The sequence below is a fragment of the Pseudonaja textilis genome, chromosome 3, assembly GCF_049901715.1.
Source record: "Pseudonaja textilis isolate UNSWEBS1 chromosome 3, rPseTex1.2, whole genome shotgun sequence".
In the NCBI taxonomy this organism is placed as follows: Eukaryota; Metazoa; Chordata; class Lepidosauria; order Squamata; family Elapidae; genus Pseudonaja; species Pseudonaja textilis.
This window is the reverse complement of record NC_141992.1, coordinates 135,070,837-135,093,480: the sequence shown is the minus strand read 5'-3', so window position 1 is coordinate 135,093,480 and position 22,644 is coordinate 135,070,837. Positions and strand designations below refer to the sequence as shown.

Below are 22,644 nucleotides of genomic sequence, written 5' to 3'. Positions count from 1 at the left end.
AGGGATGCTGGGGGGCGCGTGCGGTCCCCCACACCCCGTTTTCGGCCTGGATGGCCTCCAGCACTCCAGCAGCCAAAAATGGGGTGTGTGGAGTCCCCATGAGGCCCCTGTGCAGCCTCTTTTTGGCCTCCAGCAGCATTCTCCCAGCCAAAAAATGGGCCACACAGAGTAACCTCTCAAAAACAGTAGGGTGTTTCTCCTGCTGGATTTCCCTTAAAGTAAGAGTCTGTGTAATACCATAATATTTTAAAACTCAGTTTATTTTAACAAGTTTTACAAAATTTTGGGGGGGTATTACTCTCTTATTTTAAAATTTTATTTCAACTTTTATTTCAGAATGAAAAGGAAATTCTATTCTTGGGATGAATGTATGAATCTGAGGGAAGTTAAGGTAATTAGGGTAGTATGATAATTTTAATAATATATTTAGACCTAATAAATTATGTTCAGTGCAAATACTCCAGTTTTGCTATTCTAACTACTATTCTTTTCTAATATCTAGAAAGAAAAAACAAATTGTTAGAATCTTGGCTAATTGTTGTTGATAAAACTCATTTATAGGTTGAAGACTTCTTAAAAGTACCCTTGAAGAAAGTTATTTGCTGAATAAAGGCTAATAATTTGTGGGTTTGTTCTCTTTGGTTTCCTTCATACAAATGGAAAAGAGTATATAAAATTGGACTTTTCTATGCTAAAATGGAAGTTCCTCTCCCCTTTTCAGCCTTGTCTAGTGTAGGTTTTTGTGAGCAATGTTTTCATCTGGATTGTATAGATTAGATAAACAAGGAAGAAAGGCACTCAGAGAAATTTAACTAACATAGTTTTTATGGCAATATACTTTGTAAATTTTAAACATTAGTTTTAGTTTGCATCCTAAGTCATAATGGAAATAAAATCTGTATGCCTTTTATAATTAGTAAATACTTCTATTCAAGTTTGAAAACTATTTGTTGTCTTGTATTATAGTCTCTGAAAAAACTTAATCATGCCAATGTAATAAAGCTGAAAGAAGTTATTCGAGAAAATGACCATCTGTATTTTGTGTTTGAATATATGAAGGAAAATCTGTATCAGCTAATGAGAGACAGGTATGTTTGGAACCAATTTGCTATTTTCACATTGTTTAATAATTCTCTGTGCATCACAAAACACACGATAGTTTAATAAAGTATAATTTTTGATGTTTATTTTTTTTTTAATCACACTTGTATTTTTTTATTAATAAGGTGGTGAACATAAATAATATTCCTTCCTTTCCTATTTGCCTCACAACAACAGCCCTATGAGTGAGTTGTCCTGAGAAATAGTGATTGGCCCAAAGTTATCTGACCTGCATTTCATTCTTAGGGCAGGACTACTTACCTGGTTTCTAGACCAGCACCTTAACTACTACATCAAACTGACTATGTTAGATATAATAGTTGCTAAACCATAATTAATTCATATTATACATATCAAATACCAATAATATAATTTGAGAATAGCATTGGTTCAGGGGAGGAGCCAAAAGTGAGAAACCTCCCCCGAACCAATGCTATTCTCAGATTATATTATTGGTATTTGATAGCAAAATATTGCATTTTGAATGGCATTTTTTTTCTTTAAAAAAGGCCAGTTTTTTACCCTTAAGCCTCTTTATTATTTCTCCCCAAATAAGCCACACACTCGATTGCTACTTTATCATAAGCAATAAGAACAATATGATCCAAACATGGAAACATTTTGCCAATGTGCTGAAGTGTTATGAAGGATTTTGAAAGAGGAAATAATGCACTTCTCTCCTTTTTCCAACTTTTTCCAACTTTTCCTGGTTCCTAGCATTTTTTATTAATTGAAAATATGCTTTAAGGTCACTTACCTGTTACAATGATTTTTATTTTTAAAAAGTGGTTAAGGCATTGGATAAATGAATAAATGAAATAGCATATTTATTTGTATCAGAAAAAAATCATGTTTTTTTTTCATCTTGTTCATTTGTTGCATTACAGAAATAAACTGTTTCCGGAGTCTGTCATCAGGAACATTATGTATCAAATATTACAAGGGTTAGCTTTTATCCATAAACATGGTGAGTATAGTATATTGCTTCTACTGTGTAGTATTAGAGTGAATAGGCTAATGGACACTTTATCAAACAGGAGACATAATAGACGTGATAGATATATGGTACTAATATTCCAGTGATAAAAAGTTTAAAGTAATTTGCTAAATAAATTACTTCAGAGAAAAATCAGATTATTTTGAGAATCAAATGTTCTGGAAACTGAATCCCAGTAACTATATTAATTGATTGGTGGCTGTCAATGTTACAATTTCATGGCATTGGATTCCATCCAGAACAGTGCTTTATTTGGGCACAAAAAGTCACTTCAGGTGGAAGTTGGAAGTATGGGCTAGGTTTAATTGTTTGATTTCTTTTAGGGGACACTTTTTTTATAAGTGTTAATCAGGTTTTTGATGACCAGCACTTATTCTAAAACCACATTTAAAAACCTCATTTTGTTCACATTAAAACCTCATTTTGTTCACATTTCTGATTATTGACATTTAATGGGCTGTCATATTTCATAGTGTGTACTGTGTAGTATCCAAGAGATGGTATTAAGTTGAATAAAGCCACTCTGTGCCTTTGTATATATCATAATATTTGGCTGCCTAATTTTTATTAGAGGGTACAAATTTCCCTATCCATTTGTTGTTGTTAGAATGCAGGCAGTACATTTTACAGTGTTCTGCACCAGCAGAAATTGTAGAGCGAGGTGCAGTATTGTAGAAATCTATAGAAGACACTCCTTTAGTGGCAGAATGTATGGATTTGGAATAGTATAAATTTATTATGAGAAACACAAACTTTTGATTTGTTACATCCTAAAATGTTAGCTTCCTGACATTTTTTCCCTCTCAGTTTTATTTTTTTTATTGTAATACTTTACAATCCTTTTGTCATCCGGTCTATGCCTACTTCTACATTGGTCTTGCTGTAATCTATTTCAGAGAGTCAGATTCCTGATTTCTAATACCAGTTGTGATATTATTGCAAGACTTTAATTGACTTTGTAAAGGGGAGAACAAATTTCAAAGGTTATTGTTGCTGTGAATATTATGCTTTTAAAAGAAACAATTTTGGATGTATTTAAAGGGTTTACATTAAATGTAGGCTGAATGATGCTTAGGCTAAATTTATTTTAATCATGAAAAAATCTGACCTAGTTATTTGTTTTGTTCACTAAACATATACTATTCTTAATTTCATTCTATATCTCAAAAAGATTTCTTTTAAAGTTTTGATAACCAGATCAAATGTAGTTTGACCCAGTTAGTAACAGATCTCTGAAATAGCTTAGCTCCCAGTTATATTGGGAGCTGATTGATAAATTTTTGAAGTTTGTATTTAGTGCAGTTTGAAAACAAAATTTAAAAGCAGGTTTTTATGGCAATCCATGTAGTACAAAATAAAAATTCCTATTATTAGTAGAATTTGAAATCCACTCCATCGATATCTATTGATTCTACATTCATGTTTACAGGATTTTTTCATCGAGATATGAAACCTGAAAACCTTCTTTGTATGGGTCCAGAACTTGTTAAAATTGCTGATTTTGGATTGGCTAGAGAACTAAGATCTCAGCCTCCATACACAGATTATGTTTCTACCAGATGGTAAGTGTGAGTTTTAATGGGGATTTCACTTACATTATAAGCCTCTTGATCAGTTGTCAATTATTTCTCTTCACCCTTTTCAGGTATCGCGCACCCGAAGTTTTATTGAGATCTTCTATTTATAGTTCCCCTATTGACATTTGGGCTGTTGGTAGCATAATGGCTGAACTATATACACTCAGACCACTTTTTCCAGGAACAAGTGAAGTTGATGAAATTTTCAAAATTTGTCAGGTGTTAGGAACTCCAAAGAAGGTAAAGCATTTTGAAAATGTGTATTATTACAATTGGTGGGAATAAAATTAAAATAACAGGTAGCTCTTGGTTAATGACCATTTATTCATCAGCTGCTTGAAATAATGGTGGTGTTTAATGAGCGGTGGCTAAGGTCGATTATCAAAGTTCTGGCTATCCCAGCGGCCCTGGTCATGTGATCTTGATCTGAGCACTTGCTGGTCAGGCTTTTACTTCTAATAGTTGCAGTACTCCATTGTCTTGTGTTTGCAAATTGCAATGTTCTCTTCTGGCTTCACACAAGTAAAGTCAATGGGAAAAACCAGCAGGTAAAGTTGTTTAAGTTGCTCAGTTTAAGTCTTCCACCTCCATGCATACCCACTCCAAGCCTCATTTTGCTCACGCTCTCCCGCCACTCGCATACCCTTACAGCAACCACCCCAATTCCCTGGGAACGCACCTTTGAGCACCCCTCACACTCGGGAGCAGCCACTCCAAGTCAGGTTCAGAAGCAATTTCCAGGGAGAAACAAAGTTGGATACATTCTTTTCTCTAATTAAAAACGATCAATTTTGTCATCTCTGCTAGCTCTGTTACTTGTCCACCCATTCTTCCATTGTGGGGATTAACATTATCACTCTTTTTATAATTAACTTTCCAGTACATAACACAGGTAATCCTCACTTATTGTGTGTTCAGAGACTGATCAGTGTTAATGACATAAGTCATGGGAAATGTGTACCTTGAGACTTGCAAGATTGATGTCAGCCCTTTCAAGTAAAACAGAGGAAACACAACTAGATGAATTAATTCTACTTTATTGTTAGGCTACATTAACAGAACTTTTAAAGTCTGAAGGTACAGATCTTCTGCCATCACTTTTAACCAGCAGATCAATTAGGGTGGATCCTTCCTAAGTTACTTCCTCTAACTGTTAAGTCACTGGGGGCTTCCTCATGTTTTATCTGGTAGTTTCTAGGCAACATATCTTCCTACTTGTCCTTCAAGGTCATTCTCATATATCATTACATTTTGTGATCATGTCACTTAAGCGATGGAGTTGCCAGTCACAATTGCAATTGGTATTTGAAGACTATCTGTGAACAAGTTTGGGTTTTGGTTAAACAAATTAACCAAAAATAATAGTTGCAGGCATTCAACAATAAATAATAAAAATTACTTATTTTAGTTTTAAAGACTACTCTTGTTATTTTACTTTACAGAGTGATTGGCCAGAAGGTTACCAGCTTGCTGCTGCAATGAATTTTCGATTCCCTCAGTGTGTTTCAATAAATCTAAAGACTCTCATTCCAAATGCCAGCAGTGAGGCATTGTTTCTCATGAATGAAATGTTGAATTGGGATCCAAAGAAACGACCAACAGCAAGTCAGGTATGCAGACCTGTGGTATTAACAGTATGGCAATTTTGCTTGCACAATGAGTACAAACTGTTGCAAACAAAAAACAAAAAAACCACCACCTCACAAACTCAAGAGTCATTTACAAGCACTTCATCAAAATCAGAAATGGTTTTAACACTTGCACAATGTATAGAATACTTTTGCAATTTTCTTTAATCAAGTATCTTAAAAGGAAGGAAAACCTATAATTTCATAAAATTAACTATAAAATGTATTGCAATGTATTTGAAGTTTTATTAAATATAACATGGAAGATGTACTCTGTTGAGAAACAAGGGTTTCTTTATGATTGTGGTTGGAGTTCAATAAAGTCTGGAAGGCTACATGTTTTCTACCCTGCTTTAGAGAAATCAGGAGGTTATTAACAAGGAATCTGTCATTCCTGGTGCTTGAAATGACCATGAATTGATACTTCTTAAAAGTTACGTTTATGTCTTTCCCTGTTGATCTTTAACAACTTCAGGAAGCAGGAATGATGAACTAGAAAAGAATTATATTTAACAAGGTATATGGAAGTAAAAAGGGAAGACCATAGGTAAAGTGTTGGTTCACAGAGATTATAAGAATGTTTTTGGGAAATTACTAGTGGCTTAGGCATGACTTAAGTGGTTTATGGTTAATGGGAGATTTGAACATCCAAGCTTATGTTCTCAGTCACTAAACTACAATTGTCTTGTTTTCCATGAAATTAAAAGTCTGTTGGGTTCCAGTAAGTCCACTTGGTTTCATTTTATATGACCTTCCATGTATTTTTTTCTACCCTCTATTTGGCAAGACCTTTAGTTGCATGCCTTTAGCTACCCTATACTTACGAGTGTTGTCTTTTTCCATAGGCATTGAAATTTCCTTACTTTCAGGTGGGCCAGATTTTAGGACCACCTCCACAATGCATGAATCAGAAACCGCCATATTCCAAGTTAACAGAACGAAAACCTTCTCTGTCCAAACTTGAACCTATATCAAAATTAGAAGCTGTATCTGTGCCAGAATCTCAGTCTTCGCTAGATGTAACTGATAAGCTACAGTGTCTATCCAAGAATAACCAACATCCCCTCCAGTCAATCCAGCTGCCTCAGAATGCAATGAGTCAGCAACCATCAGTACAGCAACAGCCTCAGTCATTCCTTCCAGCCATCAGTAAAAACTCAATATCAGTAAGTTGCACTCAGAAACGACTTATGAACAAGTCTATAATTGCTCCAGAAGTTCTCGGTTCAAACCACTTTGAGAGGTAGTTTTACAATATATTCTTGTGAATTCAAAAGTATTTCATCACGTGTTAATGTTGAAGTACATTTTGGGTTGCTGTTTCTTATTATTTCTTTATCCCTGTCTTCATAAATCAGTTTTTCTGCATTCCCCGTCCATTCCCCTCCATGAACTATTACAAATTTTTCCTTAGTTTTTCTCATTTTTTAAAAAAAATCTTCTTCGTCTAGTTTCTGCATGCCTCGTTTTTCCCTTGTTCTTTTTTCCTCAGCTACATCTCTTTATTTCTGTTACATACTTCTTTTTCTATTGTTAATCCTCTTTGTAGCTCTGCTCTTTTTTTTCTATACATTGTATTTCCAAATGCAATGGGTTAATTTTAATTAATCCAAGGTTAATTTGGCAGCAGCAATGCTCCTGCCGTTTGTTTTCTTTCACAAGAATGTATGATTATAGTGGGTCATTTATTATAATTCTCTCTTATAGTATTTGAAAAGTATTGTATTTATTTATTTTTTATTGTGAGAAAACAGGCTCTGTATTCAGAGCTCTTTTAGACACCTCTCCCCCAAACACACACTGTAGTTTTTCCAGTTCAACATAGTAATGTAAACTTCTAAAATATATCAAAAATAATTTCTAATTTTTTTGTAATCAAAACAGAAACACATAGCCATAGGACCCTCAAATGGTACAATGGGTATGAAAAACAATCGACGCCGTTGGGGTCAAACTATGTTAAAGACAATGGATAGTTGGGATGATTTTGATGATACAGAATTTGGAATTTCTTACTTTAAGAAGCCTAGCATTGTGGTGTTAAATGAAAAGAAAACAAAAGAATCGCTTTTTAGGTAAGGTATTACATACTTTTTTTGTTACTTGTGATTAATATATAGTCTCTCCTGGCCCTGATAAATGTTAAATATATGCTTCTTATGCTGTTTTATATGTAGCTTATATTTTCCCAACATGTAGGATTGATTGTGACTCCTTCTGGAATGTGAACATGATGCCAGCCTTTTAAAGAGGGTGTGGTTAGGCTAAGAAACAGGCTTAATCCAGAATATGAAAATAGTTATAGACACTTGCTAGCATCTTCTTTTTTTGACAAAGGTACCTGGGCAAATAATTATCAGCTCAAAGGTAACTGTAATTGAATTGATGCTCTGGTTTGCAACTTTACCTAACTTGCTTTTTTTTTTGGACTAACAAATGGTCGGTCGTGTCAAAATTTTCAGCTTTCAATTTCCAAAGATTAGGGATGCTCAAAAGTTGTGACATACCTTGGGGATTGTAAGGATATTTTGGTTACTTTAATATCATTTAGATGTGCTTGGTAAGTAACTACATAAATATCATACATTTTTAACATTGGGTTTGTTTCATCAGTGTTTTATAGATGAATTTATTTTTTCCAAAGAGTATGGAATTTTCATTTCATTCAAAACAGGATAGCTGTCAGGCTAAACACAAGTGGCTAATCCAATCTCTTTAAGCAAAAATGTGCAAGTTTGTTCCTAGGATTGATTTTAATGTGCATTTCTAAATAACTTGGGCTAGGGTCCTTGAAAGGGCATCTCCTTCTTTATTTACCTATCCAGATCTGAAGGACTCCATGCTAAGACTTAAGGCAAGGCGGGTGGGTTTCATGAGAAATGGCCTTTTTGTAGTAGCACTTTGTGGATTTTCTCTCTAGAGAGGCTTACCCAGGACCTACACTATGGTCATTTCCAGGTAAAGATCTTCTGTTTTATCACTGGACAATATTTCTGGTAAATGCTTTAAGAACCTCACTATTTTAGCGCTTTTATTATGATTGTTTTATGAGGTATTTATTATTGTTAATGCTGCTTGATTGTAGTCCTGATTCTACATTGCTTCCTATATTGTTTTACAGCTTTAAAAAAGTGTTTTAATTTATCTGTACATCACTGAGAGGACTGTAAATATTGAACAGTCTAGAAACACAATAAAAAATGAATTCTGTTATCGGTTGTAATGTCAAAGGTTGCTTTAAATATTGCAATATTTTATATTAAGAGAGATATATCTAGGCATGGCATAGATTTTCTGAGAGGAAAGCCAAACATCTTTGCCTTGTTTCATACAAAGCAAACACAAATAAAAAGGCATTTATTGTTACTACTTTAGGTACAAATAAAGTAAAATTCTTTATACTGGTATTTGGAGAAGTTTTACATTATTTATTATTATGCTTAATGCTTAAATTATAACTATATCTGGAAAAGTACATTACACTGAAGTGATGGTTTTGTTTAGGCATATCCAAAGATAACTAACTGGAAAGATTTGTAAGTAGTTCTTCAGCAATTAATGCTTTGAGTTTCCATATTTTTACAGTAAATATATGACATCTTGAAGACTAAATATTTATAATGGTGGCTTTAAGAAAAATATTGTCAACTGTAGTTTATTTACAAGCAAATCCAACAGCTTTTTCCCCAGGGCAGGGCAGCTGTGAACCAACTCATGCATAATATATTTTCATGTAACCATATTGTGTGAACTAGCATAATGACCTGTAATTTAGTACAAATAAACATTGTAAAAGGCATAACGGCATGGTTGTAGCTGGCAATCCCTGCTCAACCCTGCAATAGGGAATTGGCACTGGATCAGCGACATGATTACCCTTTTTATTAAGACTGCACCTTAAACAAAAGCAGGAAAATCCAAGGACATATAGTCCTCAACTTATAACCAGTTGTTTGACAGCTGTTTAAAGTTGTGACAGACTTAAAACAAGAGGAAATGCGCTGGAGGAACAGACCTCAAATCTGGCAAAAACACTAGCAAATACCTTTGTTCCCATGATCATTCTCCCTGGTGGGGTGGAGAAAGGGCCTGGACTCCCAGGTATATAGGGAAGCCCATATCCTCTTCTTGTTCCACTAGGACTGAGAGGCCCAAGCCTTCTCCCCAGCACTCTGTTTAATGACTGCAACAGTGAGAGCCTGGATTATAGTTGTTGAATGAAGCAGTCATGTGGCATCTTGCTTACTGATCGCTTTGTTCAACGACTGAGATTCCAGGCCCAATTGTGGATATAAGTGGAAGACTACCTATAGTGATATTTATATACAACACAATCATTCTCCACAGGATTAGAAAGGATCTGCGTTAGTCCTGTATGGCACAGTAAAAATGCTGTGTTTTTAAATCGTGATGAGTTTATTCGGAAAAAGGTTTCCTTTCATCTATTTTCCTATCCCGTGTCATTTCTTGCTATTCAACTCTTCACTGAATTAAAATACAAGCTCCTCAGGAAACTTTGTTTTTCTAGACTAAGAATTCATTGGTGATGTTTATTTTCAGCGTTCCTGAGTCTAAGTCTCCTACCTCTGGCAGATCAGGAGAAAACAAAGTTCTGAAGAGAAACGACTCTGGAATATCAACTACTTCAGCAAAACAGTACTATTTGAAACAATCAAGGTACATTCCTGGTAAGAGGCAATTTTTTAATGCATTATCAGACTCAGTTAACAAAACGGGTGTGTGTGGATGTGCATGTGTGTTCATTTATTTTATTTTTGCTGCCTTTTTCAACTTAAGTGTTTTTCATTCAGTCATCTCATTCCATGCAATATTCTGCTATAGCAAATATGAAGAAAAAAAAATCCACTTTAAAATGTCTGGACACTGAAATAATAATAATCTGACCAGATGATTAATGGTTAAAAATAACAAAGCCCAAGAAAATCAGGTGTCATGGAGCCCATTAGGAGAGTAGTTTTCCCCTAAGATAGGCTTTAATAGCTGCCCTTTTGCCTTTGCTGTTTGCATTTTCTCTTTCAGAGCTGGGTGAAGCAGGTTAAGGACAAGACCTAAGCCAGTAATAGCTGGCCTAGATTTTCGTAATTTCATCTGCAATCTAGGGTCTGTGAAGCTATCTTCTCCTGTATTTTTCAGATTAAAATCTGAGCAGTGTGACATGTTCTGGTATGTTTCTGTTTATGGGAGATCTGGGGGCTGAGGAAGCAGCTAGTCCCTGAACTGATAGTAGGTGCTATCAGTCCCTGAGCTGATAGTAGATGCTATCAATCCCTGAACTGATAGTAATTGAGATCTTGGGAGATGGTTTGTTCTCCATTTTCTTTTTAACTTTCCTTGAAAAGTTTGAAGACTTTTCATAAGAATCAGCAGAGGTCCAAGCCTCCACACACCATGCATATGCATTGCATTCCAGTTAGAAGTGGAGCACTGGGTGATCTCTGATCTTTGTGGTTTGCTTGCAGATGTTTGTTGGTGGGGTTTGCTCCCTGTTTATATACAGTAGCTTGCCTTGCCAGTGTTGGTGGGATGTGGTTTTCTTCTTGGGAGTTCCTTGATTAGGGAATTGCTTTCTGCTTGGTTGTTTGTCTGATGTTAATCCTTGCTTATGTGGGTGTAGGCTGCTGGAGAGGATATGTTTTGAACTTTTTGTTTCCTTCTCAGCTTTTTTTATTGTCTCTTTTAAATATGGTTTATCTCTATGTGCCTATTGGTGGCCCATGTGTCTGACTGCCAGGTTTCCCTAGTTTGAATTTAGCTTGATCTAAGATGGTCACAGTTTCCCAGTTGAAACTATGATTGAGTCTGTCAACGTGTTGTGATATTAAGGAGTCTTCATTGTGTTTTCTGGCTGCTAATTGGAGTTCATGGATGCACACCACTAGTCTTCTGCCTGCCTGTCTTGCATAATGCCTGTTACAGTCATTAAACTGTATATTATAGATCAAGGATCCCCAGCCCCCGGTCCGTGGAGTGCCAGAAACAGGGCCACGCAAACAAGTGAAGTTTCATCTGCGACATGTAGGCAGTACACAAACTGTGGCCTGATCTTGGCTGAGTATGCCTTGTGAGCCCCGGGAAGAAGAACATAGCAGAGGGGGAGAAGGGAAAAGTGACCTTGGTGGAATATGGGGTGACCAAAAGGGTAGAGATATCTGGGTGTGGATATTTGAAGCACAGGTGAGCATGGCAGCGGGATGGAACCTCATCTGCTGAAGGGAACTCACCACGCCTAGCTGGGGAGAAGGCAGTGAGATGATTCACACAGTTATAAGGGAATAATGGACCTCATCTAACAATGATATAGTCCTTGCCTAATGACCACAACTGAAACGACCAGAATTGCTGTTGCTAAACAGTGTGGTCATAGGTTTTGCGTAATGACCGCTTCACTTAGTGACAGAAATTCTACCCTCAGTTAGAGACATTAAGCGAGTGTAACTTAAATTATTTATGACTTTAAGGATTACTTTTTTTCAAATCTGACTCTAAAATTAGTTTCAGTAGGAAGTATTTTTTTTATACTTCCTGTATTCATGACATGGCCACCTAGCAAAGAATATACTGTGACTTCCTGAGCGATTGATAGATATTAACCTTTAACATGATAATTTCTTAAAGGTGTAAACCCTAAGAATGTTTCCTCAGGAGCGGTCACTAAAGAAAGAATCCACGGTACTTGCAACAATCCTTTGTTTTCAAAATCAATAGCGCCAATTGGAGGTCTGTCTTTCAATCAAGTCAATGCAGGTAATTAATGTAATACAGTATTACACATCCTATGTAGTTTTTAATGTATTTTATAAAATTTATTATTATTGCCCACAATTATTTTCAAGCATGATGCCATTTCCCAGTTTAATATGCATAGTTTTGAATAGTGGTTTGGGTTCACATAGAGATGATCACAGTATATATGCAACCAGAGGTTGTTTCTATGTTTGATGACGTTTCAGCTATTCAGTAGTAAAAAATAGATATTGAAGTTCACAAGAGATTATTTCTCTCACTTGATGGTGTATAAAAATAAGAGTGTGTATGTGCTTATGTGTTTAGATAATCAGGATGTGTAACTTTCTTGCTAGGTGGCATAAATAGATTAACTGGATTTAAGCCATAGTTGTGACACTGTTATCCCCCCAACATTACGTGCAATGTTGAACATAGCCTGGAAGGGCTTTTCTTTTGTAGCCAATGAAAATTGCTGATACACCGTGTTCATGTAACAAATTCACTTCCATCATTCTTTCACTGGTTTGAAACCAGGTCAGAGAAGAACGTAGAAATTTCCAAATTAAAACACACTACATACATGCCGGTAGTCCTTGTTTAGTGACTGATTGCAATTGGTTCGGGTGACATGATCACTAAGTGACAAGTCTTTAAGCAAGCCACATGACAGAAAGACGGAGATGCTGTGAAGTTAACTGGCTGCTGCTATTGCATTCAGCAATTAATGTGGTATCGTTTCTTGCGCCTGGCCCATGTTTATCCCCCCTGGCAAGATAGAGAGATTGCTTAAACGGACCACCTCTTCCTGAACTGTTCTTCTCCCCAGCATAGTACTTACCTAAAAGGTGCTAAGGGAAAGTTAAGCTCAGCTTTGTGACCTTAATTAGTTGATTAGACCCCTCTAGCCGCTGCCTAAAATTGACCAGGGACTATCAATATCTCATTAAAACAAATCTACATATCATCACTCCCACAGAACAACAACAGGTGTAAAGAACTCAAACAACATTCCCATCTAAGTTTCCTTCCATTCTTTTCTGTCTTTTCGATATGCCAACTCAATTCCTCAAATTACCTGTTCTTTCTTTCTTTCCCTTCATTCCCCAAAGACCGGGAATGCTTCAAAATGAAGTATTGGATAGTACCACCTAATATTTTTCCTTTTTTATGAATGCGCATGGGGACTAAGGTGAGGCTATCCATTTCTGGATGACTTAAAATGAAAGGCTGAGGCTGGAAGAATTCTGCATTCAAAACTTGTACAGGACAAAAACAGAATTGATAAAACTTTGCATAACATTAAAAAATTGTTTTATCAATAATTTGGGAGTCAGACAAAATTCATCACTCTTGAGGTAAATTGTATATTCTGATAGGACTATTTATTTATACAGTTGCCAACCTCAGTTCATGATCTGACTTAGGAAAGGTTCTCCAGGGCAGCAATTAATGTGAACAGAGCACCTGCCCCTTAGTCATTTAAGCAAGTCATTTCTAGGATCAAACAACTGCATCAGAAGCTTCTCTGCAGCCATTGCATGATCCCAGACTTTGATAATGCTTCTTTAATGAGACATGGATGGGTTCTGTGTTCACATTCCTCCAAAATCTTGAAGCACTCTTTTTGAATCATAAACCTATTTCAAAATTCTACAATAGTCTTTTTGTGGATTATTAAAAGTAATACCTTCTCACAATAGGTATTTTCATTTCTACTAATCTAAAATGCATGTGTCTTATTTGGAATTACAATAAACATGGGTCTAGGGTTGCTGTTCCTAAAATTGATCTTGTCTGTAGGTAGGAAACTAATTGGCAAAGCTTGTTTAAACTTTATTTTCAGATTTGTTTCTTTTTATTATTTTTTATTCTTATTATTTCTTCCATTCATTTCATCCAGTTTTTCTATTTTTCTAAAGCATTTATTTTCATCCTTTCCTTTCATCTGTTTTACTGCCTTCTCTGAAGAAGAAAACTTAATTAAACCAATTGAAAAACTCTCATGCAAAGAAAGAGTGAATGAAAAATTAGAGGATCCCAAAGGTAAATGAACGGCAATTACATATAACATGATTTATTTCCTTTCAGATTTGTTCTGTTTTTAACTAAGCATAATTACAATTAACTTCTCATACATTATAAAATCTATAATTTAACATTCCTTCAGTTTAGCGGTTTTATGTATATAGAAAAACCTTCCTTGTGAAAAAAGGTTTCTTTTACATAAGCATTATGATATTTTACTCATACTGTTTTGCATCAAGAACAATATATCCGGTAGTTATTATTGTTGTAATTTGATAAAAACTCAGGGGTCCATTTCCTGCATATCTGCAATATGTTTTAATTATGGAGAATTTTAGTTCTTGGAATGGAATATCATTTCTGCTTCCACTTGGGCTGCTACATTCTGGCAATATTTGTGACTTTGAAAGATGAATTGCATTGAACTTGTGAATGGGGCAGTAGATCATATTGTTATGAGTGCTGGTTTGCTTTCATGTGCTATGCAGAAAAGAAGATAGATAGTCCTCCATTTACAACAGTTCATTTAATGACCGTTCAAAGTTACAACAGCACTGAAAAATGTGACATGACTGTTTTTCAGTTATGACCTTGGCAGCATCCCCAAGATCATGTGATCAAAAATTCAGATGCTTGGCAACTGGTTCATATAACCATTGCTATGACCCAGGATCATGCGATCACCTTTTGCAATTTTCTGACAAGCAAAGTCAATGGGGAAGTAAAATTCACATAATAACTGAATCACTACCTTATCAACTGCTTTTATTCACTTAATTGTACCAAGAAAGATTGTAAAAGGGGTAAAACTCATTTAAACTTCTCACTTAACAACAATTTGGACTCCATTGTTGTCATAAGTCAAGGACTACCAGTATTTGAAATATTCTTTGATCAAAGAGATGTAGTTGATAGACTTAATTGGTTGGCAAGTCATAAGACGCCTTCTAGTTACTTGTTTCATTGTGTGCTACCCAGAAACTATGGGTATATGATTTCACACCATTTGATACAGTAATCATTTATTTCTTTACTAGTTAATAACCTGGCGTTGCCCGGGTATTTATTTATCCTAATCCTATATTAGACAGGAAAAGGAATGAGTTATATCTATAGTAGTCAGACCTCACGCTGTTGTACTGTCTCTGAAGCTCCAGATGTAGTAGCTTATCCTCTCTTATCCTTTAGTCGGGCCTCTTGCTGTTGTAGTATCTCTGAAGTTCTAGATGTAGTAGCTCTCTCGCAGTGTCACAAATCTTCTATTCCTCTCAGGAGTTTCTTGTCTACACTCGTGTTTCATTTTTGTTGCCTTTGATTGCACTTGGCCAATTGCCTGACATTTCCTTGGGGGCATTGTTACAGCAATGAAATATATTATTATGGAATACATTAAAGTAAATGTAAGAAAAAGACACTTGGGCCTGGCCCTGTTACCTCAACCATTGTAGTGAGAATTAGAGACCTAATTGCCCTGGAGAACAGTCTTGGAAACATTCTATAGGAAACAGCCTTTGAGGTGATCATCTGCATTAGCAGGCACCTCCCCTGACAACTTGCCCTCTTTGCTTGAAGCTGAGGGCCTAGGGTGTTTTTTTTTTTAAAAAAAGAACCAACGCCCTTACCAGAGGGAGCCCCCTTGTGGAATACTGTGAAGCCGTTACCATGGTAGCTGCACTGTGCAGTAGAAGCCATTTTAAGGCACAACAGGCTGAATCTTAACAGTACTTGAATCCAAAATGCACACTATCAGTGTCAAAAGTACTGTGATTTGACACTATAGATTTAATTCATCCCTTTTCATTTCAACAGCTCAGGCATTCCAGAGTTATGTTGGAATACACACACACACACATGCACACACACACACACACACACACACACACCGAGGGATGTTAGGGGTGTCTTACCCCCACAGTGTTTGTTTCCAGAGGGTAAGTAATCTGTATACCAAGTTTGGTTGAAATTGCTCGAGGCTTTCCAGAGTTATGCTGGAAAAGAAGAAAGGAGGAGGAGGAGGAGAAGGAGAAGGAGACTGATACGTTTTAATTTATGGTTGAAATAGCCATATTCTTATCATCTTCCTTGTCTAAATCAAAAAAATAGAAGAGAAAACCCACAAAGATGGAAGAGATTAGTATGTTCATGCAAATTTCCCTATACCATTTAATAAATGCAAAATAATATACTCCCCATTCTGTTTGCAAAAAACATGGCTATTGAAATGAAGGCATCACTCATAACGTTTGTGTATTTTTATGTATTGTGTCCATAAGAGTACTTGCTATCATGCTGTTATTTATAAAGAACCTGTACCAGCAAATACTATGTGTGGTCACTGATATATTAGCTGTTCCATTTCATCCTCTAAGTCCTTGTTTGATTTTCTTGGGAAAGGTAGCACTTTAAACATTTATTGACATCCTTGCGAGAAGTAAGCAGTTCTCCTGCCTGGACTCTATATCAGTATTTAAAAAGAGTCTCCTTGGATGACATGCACAGTCATTAAATAATTAAATTTGAATTGAAGTATAAATCATACAGAGATTGTAACTTCTTTAGCTTTCCCCCTCTCCCCCTGCCAGCTACCTGGTTGACACACTTTACTGTGCTTCTTTTTGGAATTCAGAAGCAGAAGCAATCTTTGTTTTTCAATGGAAAGGTCTTCTATATTCCTTATAGAAATTTGGTTGTTTTCCTTGAATCTCCACAATTGGCCTTTTACCGTAAGAATTCAGGAGAGGTCATTAGGATCTGAGATGAATGTTTTGTGGGGTCCAATTAATTTGACATTACTCTTTTTTAAAAATTCCTTCAAAAAGCTGGTAAGAGGGCTGGTTCCGTTCCAGTAAATTGTTTGCTTCCTTGCCTCGTTCGCTGAGATCTGAGGGAGATGCTATCCAACTATCCCTATTTCCCCAACACACTTGAAAGAAGTGACATAAATATATGAGAATGTACTGTCTTTGGTACAGGGGAAAAAAAGTATTCTGCCTTGGTGATAATGATATAGACAACAATAATTCAGGAAGGTTTGGTTTTGAAATTAGTCTAGGCATTGGAAGAAAGAACTTCAGGACCCAGGTTGTAAAATATTGTCACCTTGAGGCATACTTTCTCTGAAGGTTCCTTTACCCTTAAAGCATCTCCCCTCCTCCCTTGGATAGCCCTGACATTGTTGGGCTATTGCATAACTGTAAAAACTTAGTTCTTGCAACAGGCCATTGGGTACTGCATAGTAATTTATTTCCCGATATTCTATTCTAATTTATATAGAATATAGTACCGTGTTTCTCATATAATAAGGCCAGGTCTTTTTTTTTTTTTTGAGCCCCGAAAAAACGGCTAAGCCATTTTTTGGGGGGAGACTTAATTCCCCCCCTTGCATCCATGAGCAGGCAGGCGGCAATGGCTTGGATGTTGACCTTAGTGTTGGTAGGCCACTTTGTATCGGGAGACCTTCCGCCACCATTGCTTTCCCTCTCCCCGTGCTGCGTCGTCGTTTGGAGCATAGCTGTAGCATTTGGCGCAGCCACGCAGGGCTGGCCAGGGCTCCTCCCTGCAACCGGAGCCCAGCAGAGACACTCAGCTTCAGGCGCTCCTGTCGCCACCTTCCCAGGCATCGTTCGAAGGCAAAGCCCATTCTTTTAAAAACGACGCCGTACTACGACAAAGCCTCCCCTGCCCGAGAGGGCAGCCCAACCCCACATGGGGAGGCGAATCTCCCGGGGCCACAGTGCAGGATTGGCCCACCCTGGGAGAAGCGCCTAGCCACCATCCCTGCTTGGTGCAGGCAGAGCATGAAGAGCTTTGCCTGGGGCGCCCAGGACAGCTGATAGGCAGCCCCTTCTGCCTGGCGGTGGAGCTCTAGCCAAGGCAGTGAGCACCTCCCCGCTGGGCCCTCCGCTTATCCTGCCATGGCTGAAACCAGAACCGGGCGGGCTGGGCAGATTTGGGAAAGTGAGCCGTGGATGTGCGCCTGCCTGCCAAGCAAAAGAGCCTGGCCGACCCGAGCTTGGCTTCCCAAGTGCCTCTGCCTGATGCCTGTGCCACTGCAGCATTTGGAATGTCACTACTGCGTTTGGAGCTCCTGGCGCGTTTGGAGGTGCGTGGGGACAGGGACAGGCTGGGCAAGGGGTGGAAAGGACGGGTGGCTTTGGGCTCTCTCCACCAGACCCACCAGCCAGGGAAGCAGCGGTGCCATCAGCTTGCCTCCCTGTCCGCAGACGGGTGGGCACTATCACTGCCTCGGGCGGGCTCTCCGGTGGCCCCTTCAGGGTTGGGCTGGAGGGACTTGGGAAGCCAAGCTCGGTTCGGCCTGGCTCTTTCACTTGGCAGGCGCGCTAAAGTAAGGTTGCTGAAGCTGACTCCTGCTAAACATATTTCTTCTGTTTCGGTTTCATTTTTGTAAACCGTAATAACGTGCGTAATAACGTGGTAAATGCCACCATTTTTTTAACCAGTCTAGAATTCATTTAATATATTGATGAATGAAAAGGATATATAATATCTTTTTCAGATTTCACATCAAGGAACTATTAAGCATATTTCTGTCAACAGCTATACATAATAGTGAACTGTCACACATCAATTGTGTGAGGGAAATGTTTCCTTTTCTTTGTCCTGGATTTACTGCTATAAATTACATTGGGATGCCCCAGATTCTAGTATACAATAGAAATCCCATCTTTGATCTGTCCATTTTTATCCAGTGTTAGTTTGTAAATACTATCACATCAAATTATTTTGGCCTTTGGGTTTCCTTCAGTGGCAAGCATACCAATCTCCTTATCATTTTATCTACTGTTTTATGCTTACTGTTCATCTATGTGGTAATTTTTTGCAGTGGGATGACCAAAGAAGTATCCAATTTTCCAAATTGGTTACTTCTTTGTCTGTATCATATATTGTTCTTCAGGGATGGGATTCAACCGGTGTTACTACCGGATCGGTGACTACGTTTTTTACATGCTGTGTGTGCGTGTAAAAAAACCCTTAAGCTGTGCCTCCCGGACAGCTGAAAAGCACAGCGCACAGGTACACAGCGTTTGAAAAGCCTCTTTTTTCCCCGCTTTTTCAACTCAGCTGTGCCACGCAAAGCAGCTGAGGTTGAAAAAGCAGGAAATAAAGGACAGGTAAGAGCCCAGGCGGACGGGTGGGCCAAACAGCAGCAGACACAGAACTGGTTTGGTGTCTGCTGCTCTTCAGAGCTACCGGTTTTATGGAGCCGGGCAGAACCGGTAGCATCCCACCCCTGTTGTTCTTGTATAAAAGAATTACAATACTGGCTGTAAGAACAGCCAGACGATTTTAGCTCCCTGACACGAAGTTTATCTTTTTAAGTTCTCTTTATTGATTTTTGTCTGAGCAATCAGTCTGAACCTCATCATCTTTCTTCTATTGGTTCAACTTCTGCTTAAATCCCATCAGTTTTTTAAATAACATATTTGTCTTAATCTGCATCTCTTAACAGTCTTTTTGAACTGTGAGAACAGTTAGATCTTTAGTTTCCTAATGCAAAAAAATTTGCCACTTCACTACAGAAACAAACAAAAAACAAAAACTGCTTTGTTGATTTGTGTATTATATATACAGTAATAAAGATTTTTTTACTTTATCTATTTCACCATTGTTCTGTATAATTTATTGTACCCTTGAGGAATACCTCCAAAATACTAAAAAAACTCTCTTATTAGCACTTTATATCTGTTTCTGTTGTCATAGTTTGCTAATCCAAAATGGTTAATTCTGTCATTTTATTCTGTTACTGATGTTTATAGAATGCATTCTAAGAATACACATAGTGTTTATGACCGCAGTTGGGACCAGAATTTCCACACCTAAGTGAGGTGGTCATTATGTTCATTTTTTGTTACATTAAACAAATTACCATGGTTTTTAAGTCAATCATTAAGCCAATTTTGCTTTTCCCATTGACTTTATTTGTTGGAAATCAGCTGGGAAGGTTGCAAATTGTGATCACATGACTGCAAGACATTATAATGGGTTGTAAATGCAAGCTGGTTGCCAAGCATCTGAATTATGATCATGTGACTACTGGTGGTACAAAAGTCATAAGTGTGAAGACTATCATAAATGTGAGGACTGGACTTTTTTCAGCTCCATCACAATTTCAAACGGTCACTAAACAAAAGGTGCAAGTCAAGGACTACCTGTCTATTATTAAATCAGTTTGACTGGATTAGCAGAGCAAAAATCCTGTTTGCAAGAACCTTCCAAAAGCTTATCTTCAAAGGATAACAATGTTTGGTAAGATGTAGTAATGGAAGCCAACATTGGGAGAATGGAGGTAGGATTTTTTAAAACTACGCTATAGTTGGCTTTCTACGTTCCACCTTCGGTAGGAGGAAAACTTAACTCAGGGTGAAGAATTTTGAACCTTTTATTTTATGAGAGGGACTTTTCCTTATTTGATTGATATTGTTTCTTTTTGGTATAATAGCTCAAGGTTTTGAGGGCCAGTTTGGTCTAGTTTATTGGTTAAGGCACCAGTCTAGAAACTAGGAGACCATCATCATGCAAAAAATGACAATCTGCTTATACATTCTTGTTGTAAAGCTTTCTTGAAAAAAAAAATACTACACAAATGTGTATATTGCATATCACACAATAAAATTAATTATGAGTAAAGAGTACATTAGAGATTCTTCTTTATGAGTAGTATTATAATATTGATTGACTGGTTTATTTACTCATTCATTCCAGATATTTGTAAGGATGTTTTTGCTATCAAGCCCTCTCCTGAATTTTAATTTTGTTTATTACACTGTAGGAAATGCTGGCTTTATTGGTGCTACTTACAATGCTCCTGGAGGATATATCCCTTCATTTCACAAAAAAGAGGTTGGTTCAGCAGGTCAGAGGATACAATTGGCACCTCTTGGGCCGTCAGTTACAGGTACACAATGATCTTACTTACATTGTGCTGAAATAAATGAAGTTACATAGCTTTAATTTCTTCATCTGTTGTGCTTTTTAAAAAGGATTTGAGTTGGTGCCTAGGTAGGTAGATTTGCTGAATTATACTCGGGATATAATGTATTAAATTAAATTTATATTACACAAGATTTAATTGGAGACTCCTATCAATCCTTATCCTCATCATCATCCAAAATTTAATTGACCTTCCCTTTCCAGAACAAAATTTGTTTCTTTCCAAATCCATAGAAGAAAAACCTTCATTTTGATTTGTCTGTAGCATCCAGTTAAAATACATCTGTGAACAAACTTCTGATGGCTGAGAACCATATGGGAAGATGAGCACCACAATTAGACCTATTTTGTTGAGTTTGGAGCTCAGTTTTATTTTCCTTTTTTTAATATGGCCCTTTAGGAAATAAAACTGCACGTATTTAACAATACAAACATACAATAGTGCATTACAAGCATGCATTTATTTATTCAGGAAGGGAAATATTAAGGATGGATTTATAGCTAGGATTAATGAGGTGTGAAAAGTGGACATTGTATAACTTGTGTCTGTATTGTAAGATTTTTTTTCTCTTAACTGCTCTTCGTTTGGGAAGGGCTCACCTTTCTTTTGGATAAATATAGTAATTTCTTTTGTTACTGGCAAATTTCAAAATACTTCCAATGCTTCCTGTTAAATATATCCCAAATGTTAATATAGCGGACATACATTGCATTGTATTAAGTTGTGTTTTAGTAATTTGTTACTCTATGATTCATAAATAATTCAATATTTAATTTAAAATTGCACAATTGACCCCTACTAGATGGGCAGACATACCAGTGCAGTCAGAGTCAATGAACAAGACTCAAATTCTCACCTATAGTCTTGCCTATTTGTTGTAGTACCTGCACCATTTCATCCCTAAATTATTTTATGTTCTTCTGTTCAGGACAGTATACATTTATTTGGAATTTTTTATCTTGAAAAAAGCTTAAATGTCAAAGGGAATAAGGTGCATCGCAAAACCCAAGCTGAAACCCCATGTTTTAGAAAGTGACAATTTTGTTAGAAAATCTGTCTTTTACTGACTCGCTGTTGCAGGTGGCTCGTTACCTCCACCTGGATATAAGGGCTGTGGAAGTGGATTTTTAGCAAGAGAACATGGACCCAGGGTGTAGGCAGAGCAGTCTCGAGGTAGGGAACCTTGGAACAGCAATTTGAGATGACAAGACCTGACTTTTTTATTCTGCTTGGTCTTTGGTAAATCGGGAAAACACATTCAGTTTACTATGCGTATTGAGGAAAATAGAATTTAATTCCCCCATTCCAAGTGAATTAGTCAACTGACATTATATGCAAAGAACTCCCATTTCTGTACTGTTGAATTCATAAAATAAACAGATTAGTGGCTCAGCACTTCAATAATCTCCATGGTGTATTAACGATCATCATTTTGAAATACAAAATGAATTCTTAAGGCTTATCATCACAAATGCAATCAAAATACAATTCAGACTCTTTGTTCATACATATAGTCGTTCTCTGGACATCTGGGTGATTAATAGATGACTTTTACCACTTTTTCTGTCACACTTCTATATTGGAAAGCATATATATGCTATTCTGAAGTTTTTGCCA

At 36.9% G+C, this 22,644-nt stretch overlaps 1 protein-coding gene across 10 annotated transcripts in view; it reads left to right on the top strand.

The window, feature by feature from the left end:
- Positions 1-22,644, top strand: part of MAK (male germ cell associated kinase) — a 32,523-nt gene that overhangs the window by 7,585 nt on the left and 2,294 nt on the right. For 2 of the 10 annotated variants that reach the window (XM_026715002.2, XM_026715001.2), the window contains exons 3-14: positions 337-391; positions 967-1,088; positions 1,989-2,068; positions 3,528-3,660; positions 3,744-3,915; positions 5,118-5,285; positions 6,149-6,469; positions 7,188-7,378; positions 9,864-9,991; positions 11,940-12,068; positions 14,019-14,093; positions 20,866-20,991. In XM_026715002.2, the coding sequence (XP_026570787.1) occupies positions 337-391; positions 967-1,088; positions 1,989-2,068; positions 3,528-3,660; positions 3,744-3,915; positions 5,118-5,285; positions 6,149-6,469; positions 7,188-7,378; positions 9,864-9,991; positions 11,940-12,068; positions 14,019-14,093; positions 20,866-20,991 (1,700 nt within the window). Of the gene's footprint in view, positions 1-336; positions 392-966; positions 1,089-1,988; positions 2,069-3,527; positions 3,661-3,743; positions 3,916-5,117; positions 5,286-6,148; positions 6,470-7,187; positions 7,379-9,863; positions 9,992-11,939; positions 12,069-14,018; positions 14,094-20,865; positions 20,992-22,107; positions 22,201-22,644 lie in introns of all 10 variants that reach the window. The other 8 variants (XM_087930842.1, XM_087930841.1, XM_087930839.1 and 5 more) reach the window with 6 other exon arrangements.